Genomic DNA, 14,939 nt, shown 5'->3' with positions numbered 1-14,939 from the left:
CTGGTGTACTGGAAAAACAAAACCAACCCAAAATTCATAATAAGGCATGCATAGGCAGCTAGCTGCATGCAAAAAATCAACCAATGACTTGTTTTACTTTAACTTTTTATGATAGTTAAAATACTTTCACCAATATAAAAGAAACCATATTTTTCAGAATATCACCCCTGTAACCTGTTTAGATTCTAGTAAATATATATGAAACTGGTATAAAGAAACGTAAAGCGTATAAAGAATTGCATAGCAAAACGAGCGTACAGGCTATAAAACATCATTGTATAAGGTGACATAGTTTAAAGCCCTTCTGCGCTAGTTTGGCCAGGGGGATTATACCTCCCTGCAAGGTCACTGACAGGTGTTTATCTCATTAAATCAGCTCTCGGTTAACATAAGAAAAAGGGGATCATGGGGACCAACAGACACCGATTAGGCATTGTTTACTATATAGAGGGCGCAAGTAGGTATAAGTAGTGCAGTGGGGCTTTAAAACAACTAATTTTGAAGAGGTCAGTTGTCATGACAGTTGGACAATGTACGCTCACGATAAGCCCCGCCCAGTCACATGACTTCCTGACTTGAGCCGAATGCTGATTCTTTATCAAATTTTTGTCAGGCATCTTTGCTATACAACATTGTTCAGACTACGGAAACAATGAAGTACTTGCCATATAGCTAAGCAATGAATTTTGGTATTCTGAAGACAGGTAAGGCAATGTTTCATAAGACCCTGACTTCTGCCATAGTTCTGTCAAACTTAGATTGGACCCTGTGGCTGTGGCTGGGGTAAATCCTAAATCCTAAATCCAGTATTTTAAAGCAATTCGTTCCTATTTTCACGAAGTGGCGGCAGTGAGGAAAATCTGCATGCAAATTGTATGCAATTTTCATTCACTACCGTCACTTCGTGAAAATAGGGACAAATTCTTTAACAATTAAAATACTGGATTTACTATCTGTTGTGATTCTATATTGTATCTACATGTATATGCTGGTTTTATAATGAGCTTTCAGGCCTTTAACCTTGACCAGAATTTGAAGCTGATGTTATTAGGGAAGCTGAGCGAAACTTAGTGGCACGATAAGAAGCGTCCGGAACCCAAAATGCGCAATATCTAGTATTCTTATTTGACATATCTGGGTGAAAGGTAATAAAGAGAAGGTTGAGTTCTGGGGAGAGGTGAAAAATAATTTGTGAGCATTGTCATTGTTATTATGTCAGTGTGGAAGAACATCAGAGAAAAAAATGTTCCCTGAAAAGCATGGCTCTTCAAACGCCTTAATATTCTAAATGACTTCAGAACCTTGCTGTACACACTAATACTTGTATGCTAGATGATCAACCTTTTCTGATTGATTCCACACCATTTCGTTCACAGTGCAATCACATGACCAGAATTCAACTTTATCTTTAAGCCCAATGAAAGTTCATAGTACATCTTTTTACCAGCTCTATCAAAATGATGTGATTATACCTGTATGTCATTAATAGATTTTCAATGAATATGCATTTATTTCTGGAATCGTCTCTTAGTGTCACGACATTCCACTAGCCACCTTTGATCGTGAATACCGGTATAATCTTGGGTGCTGGTAGCGTAACAATTTGGTTTGAATGTTTCCCATGTATAATGTATGTAGAGGATGGCAATATTAGGAAACGGTAGTCACATGGTATACTCTTGCAATGAAACATTACACGATGTTATTCAAAGTAATTTCTGTTGTATGCACCTGTAAACAAAATTAATCTATTTATCATTGCTATTTTGTCTCTCACTTTCTATGATGACGTTAGCCTCGATCATTATCCAACGTGTAACAGGTCGTTACATATACAACTTGACCGGATGAACAAGTCAATATTGAGATTGCTTTTTTTGACCAATTTTCTTGTCCAATCTCAGTTTTCAGAAGAAATGTTTTTATTCAGTCAATTCATTTAATTTTTTTTAAAAAATGCATTTGATTCTTTTTAAAATGAATCAATTTAGATATTTGGGGTTAAAATTTCTAGTTTGCTTACCAAACCCGGCATAAAGAAATTTCTTGACCAATTTTTAGGAGAAATTATTTTATTCAGTGAATTCATCTTCATTTTTTTTAATGCATTTGATTCTTTTTAAAAATGAAAATCAATTTAGATTTTTTTGGTTAAAATTTCTAGTTTGCTTAGGGCAATTCCACGGTAACGGAAGGACACTCAGACAAGATTTTTGAACTTCAGGTTCATACTAAAAGAAATGTTTTATTAGTATGTATTAAACTATGGGGAACAAAATGTGTTTCAGTCAAGTGGAAAGCTTCATCAACTTCACAAAGTTTGGATAAACACTAATTAACTGGAAAAACCATGTCCATTTTTATGTCCTTCCGTTACCGAGATAATTAATATGCACATTCTTAAACTACTTAACTATAATGACAATTTTTTTTGGGAGAATTAAAGGCACTTATATAGGTATTATATCTATACTGTTTCACATCTTATACTAATAAAACAGTTCTTTTAGTATGAACCTGAAGTTCAAAAATCTTGTCTGAGTGTCCTTCCGTTACCGTGGAATTGCCCCTTACCAAATCAGGCATAAAGAATTTGTATAGTTTGGTTAATTGATGAATAGCACGCTGCTAATGTATGACATGAAAAGCACCTCAACGTACTGATTGAAAGATAAAAATCAATCAAAAAAATAAATTGCCAAGCTTTGTGCTACGGTGCCCAGAAAGCTTTTGCTCAGGGCCTCACCTGGATCTATTTGGTACCTATGTAAGGGATGTTGGATTGTATTAATATTTTTAGTGTATTAGTATTTATTTATCTATGAAAGTATTTTATCAAAGTAATCTTATAACTGTGTGTTGATTGCCCTCTCATGAACCTAAATGTAACTATCCTCATATATTGTAATAATAATACCGTACTTGTATCTCTACGATAGATCTTTTACTACCTAAAATGTATGCACCCTTGTAGGAATTATGTTTGAATCATGTTGATGTGAATTCAATATTGAGACTGTGTCACATGAAATTCATAAATTTACCCTTTTGCTATCACTGAAAATATGTATTTGATATTCAAAAAGGTAAAGCATATGGATAAGGAAGTGACTTTGGATGTATTATTTATACGTACAATGGTAAAAGGAACTCTAGCATAAGCAACACCCACCTAACTTCACTATTCAGGTACCATGTTTTAAGGATCTTAGTGTTTAAGATGTAAAATTCAGTCCAGTTTTCACCATGTTATTTTCACCATGTTTACAGGAATACAATCGCAAGAGGATTTCAAGAAATACATTCTAGGCCGATTTTTAGATGTAATTCATTTTGCACACATTGGTTGTTGCTATGCCAGGCAATAACTGGTATGTTTTTGAGTATTGAGAAACTATTGTTTTAGAATTATGCATAAGGGGGTCTATTTTATTTTATGTCGACTTGTCATGGTAATAACCCAGCTTTCCTTTTTATGTCATTGATATTGTATTATTCTTATTCTAATGGGAAATTAATTTTAAATTTTGTTTTAGAGATCATGTGATATGTATAGATAACTTGTCATGGATGGTTTGAAATTAGTGTGATGTATAGAAAGTATTTTATTGTTAAATTTACTGAGAAAATGTACTAAAATATGTCCTGTCATTATTTCACATATATACATGTACATCCCACATCATTCTGTATATGTTATTTGGACAGAAATAAATACTAATGTACACAAACAAAATAAAAAGAAAAGTATCGTTTCCATGTTGTTTTCCATTGTTACCAGCTATGCATTGTCTGAACAAGCGGAAATTGTGTGACCTGTGTGTGGGTGGATATTTCTCCAAAAATATGTAATGCATCTAGAATTTTTGATGATCTCAACGATTTATCCACCAAGGAATTCATTGAAGAAATTATTTTCTTCATAGACTAATGTTTCTGCGATCTCATAGAGATCAATGGATATGTTTGTAATATATGTACTGAACGTGTAAATATTAATAGTTTACTAGAAATTGGGAACTTATGACATGTAACTCCTTCCCATCTCTCTCTTTCCCTCTCTCTCTCTCTCTCTCTCTCTCTCTCTCTCTCTCTCTCTCTCTCTCTCTCTCTCTTCTTTGCTGTCCTCTTTATCTTCTCTCTATAGCCATGTATTTCTTTCTCTATCTTCCATTCTCCATTTTCTCTCTCTCTCTCGTATAACATAATTTATCTTACCTGTATATCTGTTTTCTTTCCTATACTTCCTTTCTTACCCCCCCCCCCAACTTTGCTTCTCTTGATCTATTTTTCTGATGTTTTTCCCTCAATATTACCAAGTCGCCTAATCTTCTCTTCTCAATTTGCAACGACGCGGTCGGTCTTCTCTCCTCTCTTCTCTTTCCCCTTTATATTTATTTGTATATCTCTTTTCAGACTTTCCTCTTTCTTTCTTTCTCTCTCATCTATTAATACCATTGCATCTCATATAATGTCCAGTTAATTCTTGTTTCATATTTTCAATCCTCTTCGCCTTCTGCTCAATTAATGATAGATAGAATCTATAGCTTTGTGATGAACGTCATATATCTAAGAATTTGTATAACCAATCTTTTTTCCTTCCTACACTGCCATTTTATTCTTCATGCAACCGATCCATAGCATTCATGATTTTTTTGTTATAGTAATCATCTTTTATTCTCAAAATTGTACAAAAATTCGTGTCAAAATGTGGCGGTGATTCTTAAACACAAAGTACGTGCATGACTGTAAAGGCACTTGTCAATTTATGTCGTACCCAGTCAAGCAGTATATGACATTGTACAACAATATCTAAATTAACTTTACCATCAACTGTAAACGCACGATACAAAACTCACTGAGGTACAAAGTAAGCTCCGGGCTTGACGATGTTAAATCACTCCTCATTTGTATTGCCAACATTAATAGGCCTACAGTTAAAACTTTCCTTACTTAAAAAAGAATGCTGTAATACTATGCATCTAGAACTGTGTATTGATATGAAATAGTACTTTTATATGAAAATGTAAGAAAGTCCTCTTTTATCATCATGTTCATGACTCCTCAAGGGGAGTCGACGCAATAATGACTTACGAATTACAGTACATTTACGTTCTACATATATCTACGTACGTGCTTTCGCCCGCATCATTTCAAAACTAACTGGGTACCCTAAAGCGTTTAAGGCATATCCTTCTATCTTGGACATTGTTCTAGGTCCCTAGATATGACCGATCAGTTTGAGACCAATTTACGAAAGTATACATGCCCTCTAATATTTCCACGGTGAAATAGAGTGAGATATCAGATAGATGGAATTACTGTTTTCTATACAACTTTCCATATTTGTGTTAGTTACGCATTATCTGGCATGCAAATACAGGTACAAAAGTGACAATTTAACAAGTATATACTGCTGAGTTGTAACATAATTCACACGTACGTTAGTTGTTCAGCCTTTAACCTTTATCACAACAATTTAAAGCTCCTCTTCTGGTTCCATTGCACATGTCTAGGCTTTTATCTTTTTGCTCGTGAGACAAAGGCTATCATGACTTAATATATTCAATATTATGTCTGTGTAATAATATACAATACTCTTATACATCAACATTCGCTTATTGATCCGCGTGTGAGTTTCCGCCACCTGCTGTGCTCGTCTCCATGGCTACGGGCCCGCCCACTTCTACCACCTCACTTCCATCATTTTGCACGATGTCATAACTGGGCGGGGCTGCAGGTAGCGTGGTATCCATGGGAATCGGATCATCTTGAGTAGCCGGAGGAGGCGTGGCATGTTCGTCATCCGTATTAACATCCTTGCTGTACGCAGGCGGTTGGGCGTCATCCTTGGCGGATTGCTCGTACGAAGGAGGTGCCTCAAAGTTTCCTTGAGGAACGCCACTTTCGGCGTCAGTGGTAGCGTTATTCTGTAAGCTGCGGCGTCTCTGGAGGTTGATACTGCGACGTACGGCCATAGCGCGGGTCTTCTGCTTTCGTTTCTTTTCGTAGACCTTCCTCAGTAACATGACACAGCAGAAAATGCCCAAAACGCCCCCAACGAAGATGAGGGTGATAGCCCACCATGGTAACGGCTCTGTCAAGAAAAAGAAAAAAGAAGTTGAGAGAAAAAAGTTAACGATGTATGATAGCAGCCGTTGAAATAAATTGTTCTGCCTACATTAAATAGTAGCATTATAGCAATGAACATACGATATAATACATTAAAAAAGATAATTGGACGCATTTCAAGATTACTTAATATTGCATCACATCAAAATCAATACCAGTGGAAACGTAAGTAACATTTCGACATGCACATGCTCCGAACTTTGTCAATTAATTAATTAATTAATCCATCTCTTAACTATTTTTCTCTGTTGCCGAATTTGTTTACGCAATTAATATTTCGAAATGTATCGTCTAGAATCGTCTAGAACATTTTATTCCCCTGAAGTAATTGTATTTGGTTTGGTTCAGTGGGGGTTATTAATTATTACCTGACTGCTAAGAAAGCATAAATGCTTGTCATTAAGCAGCAAGAGGACCGACGGCTTTAGGGTCCTCTCCGAGAGACCTGGGCAATAAGGATTAATAAATGCCTTACGAAAGGGCACTAGTGCATCGACTTGGTTTCGAACCCGGGTCACCTGATTACGAGACCAATGCTCTACCAACTGAGCTATCGCGCCTCCTAGTATATAGTCCCTACCTTTTCCTGTGGTATCTGGAGCATAATTGTTACTGCTTCCTCTATACCTGTATCTGCTTGATCTACGTCCTGTAAGAAAAAGAAGAAAAAAAAAACAGAAATAAATTTAATGTAATAATTATTATTAATGGATTGATTCTTTGTCACAATGGCCATGGTGGTATTGGAACATATTACATGATTGTCATAAAATTAACAAAAATAGAAAATATCAATATCTAATCACCCCTGCTATTGGTGAGTCACCAATCAAATGTGCGAAAATGACTATGACGTACATGATTCGAATATGATCCGGTGTTTAATTGCCACCGAGTTAATAACCTACGGTAATATAATACGTGCATAGCGTTTCACTATGTAAACTTTAACTTATATTACTCATTTAACAGTTTCAGGAGAACATTGTATTCATTTGTTTTCAAGAAATTATATTTGTAATGTTTGGTAACAAACGTTTTATCTGTCTGGGTTTTCTCTCGTTTCCTTTGATTTACCACAAGGCACGTCCGTTTGAGACAGCTCTGTCCATTATGTACTGTTTACAAATCAATGTCATGTGGACATTCGCCTTGTATAAGGTTTATGTGTCATGATCACTATCCAGTAGGATAAAATCCCTCGATCATGTTATCAAAACTTATTGGTTTTTGGTAAAGCGCTTGAACCTACGGTATCACACATTTTTACTCAAGGGGCTCCTATATCACCCCATCCAGCACTGGTTTAAAGGTACTATGTCCCTTTTGCAGCCAACCTCAAATGCTGTAGAACTTTGCAGGAATTATGAATATGTCATGTATGTCCTATCTGTGAAATTTAAATGTTAGCAGTGTCCTCATATCTAAATTATGCAAGGAAACCCGTTTACTTGCTAGACTTTACTGTCAGACACTATTGAGTGACTGACTGGCTTTTTTTTCTTCTTTGGTAATAACATACATGAAAAGAGTTGTAAAGGGTACATGAGCATTTGTCTACATCAATAACCCACTTCTTGTGATGGCCAAGATTAAACTGATTGAATCTTTGCGCAGCATAAAACGTACGACCATTCGGTACAATTGTCTGAAAATCAAGACTATTACTTTTGGGCTCTATAGCCCTAAAGTCGATTTGACAACTAATAGTCGTTATTTTCCCACTTGAAGACATTTTCAAGCCCCACCTTTTTTAGGGAAGTTCTAAATTAGTATTGTCTTTCAAATGCAGTTGGAATTTAACTTTTTCATTTTTTTGGCCTGCAAATGGGACATAGTACCTTTAATGTAGTAAAGGGTGTCACAGCATATAATAAGGAATTCAAGCTATATGGGCTCATGTACTACATGTGGGAAGAGAACAACAAATACAGATGAATGTCTTGCAAAAAGACCCAAATTGCCTAATTTTACATGTACTGCGATAAAATGCATTGTTGACGGAAATCAAACCGGCAAATGGATGAGGAGATCGAATACGTACGTCATTCCTTTCATTAGAACGTGTAATGTAAACATGATACGGCGAATAAAGTGTGCATGAGTAGAAACCAATTGTTATGTTGATAAGTTTGGAGACGTCATCATAAAAAAAGGTGATTAGTTTAATTGAACAGTTTCTCTTTCATGTCGTAGGTAAGTTCAGCATGCTGATTACGGCGAGAAGGGGAGGGGGGGGGGGGTATGTAGGAGAAGTTTTGAATAGGCATATGCGTCATCATAATGCTTAACAAAAAAGTAGGGACGGAAACATTTTCTCTTAATCTGTGGGAATGATTACGAGTACAATCCATGCTTCGATCTATATGAGTGGTTCTTTTATACTTATTTTCTGCTAGACTACTTAGGCAATCAAATAATGAAAGAGAAATACTCAAGTTCCGTGATTTAATTCTCGATACCTATTCATATACTTGCTAGCATCTTTCCCAAATGAATAATTGATATTCGGGCCTATTCATTATGCTACGACAGTACAGCACTGTAATATAAAAACCCTCTCTGTTCAACCAGTAGCGGTTCTAGAGAGGACTTTGGGGCTCTATAATTATGAGGCTAGTGCTCCCAGTAAGGCCCCACTGCCCATATTTTTGTCGTTTATGAATGAAAAAGCGAGATATAATGTAAAAGATGACTGCAATAACACCCAAGCCAGGCATGCGCCCCCTGCATGTGTGTGTATGTGTGTATATATGTTTATATGACATATATAAATATATGTATGCATATTATAAACTATAATATTTTAAAATCGCGTCTATTTTCAATACCAACTCTGTTATGTCTGCTTGATGAGGAAGTACTGTCGCACTAATATTTGTCCGACGATAAACTTTTTTTAATTTCGCATTTGCATAAAACACACTGTATTTACATATTTGCAATGTCATTGTCCAAAGTACATGTATACACTGAAAGTTTTGGGTCATGATTCTCAATGGTTTACCATTCGATATGGCTATCTGATTCTGTCACGTATCCTTCTTCTCAAGTGATCTGTTCACATCCTCTTCCCCTCCTCTTTCTACTTCTCCTTCTTCTTCTCCTTCTTCTTCTCCTCCTTCTGTCTTCTTCTTCTTCTTTTTCTTCTTATTCTTCTTCTTCTTCTTTTTCTTCTTGTTCTTCTTCTTGTTCTTGTTCTTCTTGTTCTTCTTGTTCTTCTTCTTTTTCTCCTTGTTTCTTCTTGTTCTTGTTTTACTTTTTTACTTCCTCGTCTTCTTTTCTTATTCTTCCTTTGTTAAGTTCTTAATCCTTTATTTCGTCATCACCATCGCCATCTTACCAAAAGTGGATACCAGACAAAGAGAACAAAGACCCACGCGCGTTACATTGAACCAGCTTGGTAATGAACATGGTCGATCATCTTGGCCCTGTTTACACTAGAGGATTAAACCCATTCATACTAGAGGATTAAAACCATTAAATACCCGCACGTACCCCTTTATATCCCTTCCGGATTATATGTTACCACTACATGTACTGTGTAGACAAAGGTACCAGGAAGCTCTTCATGATTTCCTTCTAAAAAGACGAATATTCGACGAATAATTTCCGCTTCTTCATGCACTTTTGTTAAATTTTTTCTTTCCGATGTTTAGATTAATACATAGATTTGTATATATTTTCAATTTCAGTTAAACATCTCTATCAATTTAAGCGCAAAACGTCAACTGATCTTACATAATTTAGTTACATGTGCGTGCAAGTATTGAGTCACCTCCTGATTTAATGTATTCTCTTCTACTATTTTTCCTGTTAATGTTATCACAAGTTTTACCTTTTATGCTCCGTCAAGTATTCAATTTCAGTCTCCCAGCCTTTAAAAAAATATGCCCTCAAACAGAAATACATCAGTAATACTACAACAAATGATAAGGACAATCTCGAGATACAATTAAAGAAAACCTCTGTAAAAGAGTAATCGGGGACATTAATCATTCTAACGAATATGTATATTATATGCTCCTCGTTATGATATACCTTACAGCAAGCCCATACGATCGAGTTCCGATCCTTATAGTTACGTTTTATTGATAACCATCCATATTTTCAAAGAGAAACAATTAATATACTGTTTCCAAAGAAACAAGCTAGTATATAATTTTGAACTTACTTGCTTCCACATAGCTGGCATGGAGAAGAAGAGATACAGCCAGAGTAACGAGCTGAAAGATGAGTGTTACTGGTCTAGATCCAGCCATACCGAGTCCTCTCGATTAGATCTGGTCCTGCTCCAAAACAGACGAAATACAGGGATATCCCTGTGATAACAGTCCAAATACGTTACGCCCTAAGTATTCCAATATAATTGTGTAGCCCTCAGCTGACACAAATACACGCACTCTTCGTGTGGTATATATACTCCGAGAGATGAAAGAAAGGTTTTTGTTGAAGGCCTATATTATCGCTGATAATGTACATATACTCTTCGTTGATCAATATCTCGACCGAAAATGAATGTCTCGCCACCGAAAGGTACCATGCAAAACTGATGTGGAGACTGTTAATATTTGCTGAGCCGTGAACTGCTTTGTTTATGTCAACACAAGTTTCCAATCCTCTGTACTCTCTCGTCGTTAAATTATGTGCCAAATACCACCAAATCAGGAAGTATATACTGGTATGGTACGTATCCCGTGGTGTTACATCGGTGGAAACCGACTTATAAACACCGGATTCGTCGATTTATTGCAACGTAATGTTCAGATGACACAATTTTGTTATGACTTCGCGAGTTTGTAAAGGTTATGGAACAAAGATTCACTGGAGCGAATCGAAAGGACAATAGACCGCTCGGTGCCTGGTGTCGATGGAAGGACCAAAATAGAATGAGGACAAACTCGGTTAGTTTGATTTTCAGGCAGACGGAGATTTAATTATGACTTCCATGAGTCATCGATGTTTAAAGACCGTCAATACTACTGGGCCAGTAGGGATTAGACCACACAGCGAGGTCACTGACAGGTGGCTATCTCCAGGCGCGGATCCAGGATTTCTTAGGGGAGGGGGCCCAACTTTTTTTTTTTTTTTTGCTCCCGAAAATTTTTAAAATCGCGCCGGCCGTTTATTTGGGGCCCAACCCCCTAAAAAGGTAAAAATCACGTGAATTTACATGATTTTTTTCTCAAGGGGGGGGGGGGCCGGGCCCCCGCCCCCCCCCCCCCCTGGATCCGCCACTGGCTATCTCATTAACTCAGCTATCAACTAACATAATAATAAGAGGATCATGGGGGACCAACAGGCACCGATTGGGGAAGTTTTCTATATAGAGGGAGCCAGTAGCTACAAGTAGGACAGTGAGGCTTTAAACATGGATCAAAGCAAGACAATTATATATAAGCCATCTTTATATCAATGGAAGAAATCAGAGAAGATACATGGAAAATACTAAGGTTCTCTGCCAGGAGAAGAGAAATACGGTCCTCCTCAATCCACAAGATGCAGGGTCCCACCGTAATACAACAAAATACAATAACAAAAATACAAAAATGTCTTAACACACATCAAAACATATACAACAAATAGGAAACAAAAACAAAACCGAAAAATACATTGTGTCTCATTAGGAATGGTATATAAGAAGAGGTTGCGTTTTCTTTTCACGTTTCCATTTTCCTCCATTTTTCTTCCCCCCCCCCCCCCTTGAGGCATTTCTATCCTTTGTGGTAGTTTCCCCTATACTGTTAGGTTAATTATAATTTCAGAAAGGATATTTGTCAACAACACTGTCTATACCCATGCACGATAAAGAAGTAAATACAAGCCAGTGAATAAAATTTGGTATACGCCACACCAGGTCACACTGATCTGTACGGAATTGTTTTCCATCGTACAGATCAGTGTTATGTCACATTAACTGTTTTTAGTGTCCCTTTATAGAAGGGACACTAACTGTTTTGACCGAAGAGCGCCCCCTATCTAGCCTAGAGAGGATTATAGGAAACTTTCCATTTCAAGGCACCAGGAAGGTGAGGAGTGAGGATACAGTTCTTATTTCAAATACCCAGCTTGAGATTATCAGGGCACGGTGCATGTCACCCCCCCCCCCCATTATGACATTTAAACAAGTCCTTGGCCCAGTCTTATAAAGAGTTGAAATTAATCGCAACATAATTATTAGCGATTGATATCATTCAATCGCAGCTATATACATAAGAAATAGGAGACTGCAAATTTGCGATTAGTGATTCGAGGATTTGCGATTGATTTGAATCAATCGCAATTCTTTATGATTATGACGGGGCCCAGGACTCACAAGCAGTAAAACAAATGTTCGTGTCTGCCACCAATGATTATTTATGTGAAGCTCTTGAATACTACTAGAAGCATTGATGGGGAAGGTGGCGGGGGAGGGGGGGGGGGGTATGTGACACACCCCCCTTTTTTTTACTGTAAACTTTAAGCCAGAAACTTGCTTGAAAAACCGTTGTTTACAATTTCAGTTTGTGATTTTACCGTAAAAGATCCACAGAAAGAGCCATATTATATCGTTGCACATGGGATTATCAATAGTAATACATCTCAGCGTGCATGCTTTTGATCTTTTGCCAATTAAGTGACATTTTTCGTTTCTGTTCTGCAAACGAGACAAATTGAAAACATAGCAACCCACCCTTCGGTCGCTTTCAATCTTGTTAAACGTGTATCTTAGTCCGATGACTCCCCCCCCCCCCCCCCAACCCAACACCCTCCCCTCTCCACACCAGCGCCCCTATATGGCTTGACCCACTTGACATCAGCTAGTGTACATGATTTGCTGTGACTTCCGCAAATTCACTGTGTCTCTTTGTATTACAGGGAAACCTGTCTATAAAGACCACACAAGGGAGACAAGAAAAGTGGTCTTTATAGGCAGGTGGTCTTTATGTACACGTTCCTTCTGTACATGTTTCAATGAGAAACCATTTTCAAGGGAAACAAAAAAATGTGGTCTTTCTATATAGGTGGTCACTAAAGCAGGTTTGACTGTATGCTAATATAATATGTATTGTCACGTTACGGCCTCGACTATTGAAATCTTTGTTTTAAGTTAATTTGAAGGAGGGGGGGGGGGTGAGCAGTTATGAAACTGAAATTCGTTCATCCCATGCCTCATATTTCTTCTGTACACTGCGTGAACTACAAATGATAATTTAAAATCTAATCATTTTGGTTAGGAAGAATAAACCAACGAAAATAGGTAAACTAACGACAGCTTCCACGTCAAACCACAACATTATATCACATGACACATGAATTATTTTAGGATCATTTTAATTGCTGAACCATGGTCGCCTGAGCTGAAACGAGCCTGTCTAAATGTGCTTTATCATCGGCTGTCTATACAGGGTTAGGAAATTAGCAGTAATTAGCTGAATTACAGCAAAGCTCACTCATAATGATACACATACTGACACACCACGATACACACACTGGCACACAAGGATACTTGGTTGAGAGTAGGGATGTCTGATGATTGCTGTTCAATGGCAAATCCAGGATTCCAGCCCCTTGCTGAGGAGGGGGAGGGGGGGGGGTGGGCACATGTAATAAATAAATATATGTTATCCTCTGACAAAATAATTAAAAGGTTCTTATTTGCTACGTTTATAGATTCCTTTTCAGTTGAAGTTAATGCCAGGGGCATGCGAACACATTTAACTGTTTTTGTAAACGTATGATCGGCTAGAATATTTTTGTAGGGCGGGGGGGGGGGGGCAGTCCCTTCAGTGTCTAGAATACCCCAGCAGTAGCCCTCCTGCACTGTGTTTAAGTGTGTTCTTATGCAATTTGAATATTCAAAACATTATGAAATGCTACCCATTTTATACTCGTGCATAAACGGAAGATAAAATAGTGCTATACTTTGAGTTAACAAAACTTAATACCCACCCTCGCTACACTTTTCTCTCTCTCTCTCTCTCTCTCTCTCTCTCTCTCTCTCTCTCTCTCTCTCTCTCTCTCTCTCTCTCTCTCTCCTCTCTCTCTCTTATCTCTCTCTCTCTCGCTCTCTCTCTCTATCTCGATCTCTCTCCTCTCATTTTCTCATCTTTCTCCCCATCTTCTTCTCCCCCTGCTCCCCATTCCCCCTTCCGTTGCCTTTATCATGTTTTTCTTTTTAAAAATCAAGAAAATTACAGCAATATACATGGCTTATAGTACAATTTAATAACTATTCACATTTTAAAAGTTATCAGTAATATTATCTCGATAGACAACAATTAATTGTGCATTTCGTTCATATAATCAATCAATGGAAATAAAGAACAACTATATTTAAAATACATAATTAAGTATTTTGATGTAAATTAATTCGCAGATTTAATGTGACTTTTCTTTTCAAGTTCGTGAGGAAAAAAAAAACATGATTAATTTAGAGCTAGATGTATTTTAGTTGCATACTATATGATTATGCTGGACATCACAAGAAATATACTTTCACGTCACAAAATTAGGCCTACCATTAGCAGATAGGAGAACATATCTATACTGCATGACCACAGGATTTGTCTAGATCCTGTTTCACAAAACTTGTCATCAGTGACAAATGATAGTTTTTGTTATAAGCTACTGAAATCCTTGCTTCTGATTGGTTATCAGCAGATCTGTCACTGATTTTTGTCATTTGTCATTGAAAAAGGGCTTTGTGAAACGTGTCCCTGGGCCATGTTTCATAAAAATGGTTATCAATAACAAATGCTGAATTTCTATGACAAATTTGCTGTCATCCAATCAAATGCCACGATTTCAGTAATTATCACGAAAAT

The 14,939-nt window shown here is 37.1% G+C and overlaps 1 protein-coding gene across 1 annotated transcript; it reads right to left on the bottom strand.

Annotated features, from left to right (window-relative positions):
- Positions 1–4,653: 4,653 nt before the first annotated feature.
- Positions 4,654–10,939, bottom strand: LOC576958. Its single transcript, XM_011679829.2, has 3 exons — positions 10,307–10,939; positions 6,713–6,781; positions 4,654–6,097 (listed from the first exon to the last, which is right to left on the bottom strand). Exons 1-3 carry the CDS (start codon positions 10,392–10,394, stop codon positions 5,619–5,621), a joined length of 636 nt encoding a protein of 211 aa, XP_011678131.2. The 5' UTR covers positions 10,395–10,939; the 3' UTR covers positions 4,654–5,618.
- Positions 10,940–14,939: the final 4,000 nt, after the last annotated feature.

This window comes from Strongylocentrotus purpuratus, unplaced genomic scaffold (genome assembly GCF_000002235.5).
Source record: "Strongylocentrotus purpuratus isolate Spur 01 unplaced genomic scaffold, Spur_5.0 spur5_scaffold_13, whole genome shotgun sequence".
NCBI lineage: Eukaryota > Metazoa > Echinodermata > Echinoidea > Camarodonta > Strongylocentrotidae > Strongylocentrotus > Strongylocentrotus purpuratus.
The sequence above is the reverse complement of the archived record's forward strand: the minus strand, read 5'-3'. Positions and strand labels throughout refer to the sequence as shown.

Bases quoted from the DNA above. Each gene is read 5' to 3' on its own strand.
- LOC576958 (XM_011679829.2), bottom strand. From the start codon at position 10,394: ATGGCTGGATCTAGACCAGTAACACTCATCTTTCAGCTCGTTACTCTG. The intron at 6,782-10,306 runs GTAAGTTCAAAA...TTTTTCTTACAG, and splicing joins TGCCAGCTATGTGGAAGCAA to GACGTAGATCAAGCAGATAC. The intron at 6,098-6,712 runs GTAGGGACTATA...TTTTCTTGACAG, and splicing joins TCCAGATACCACAGGAAAAG to AGCCGTTACCATGGTGGGCT.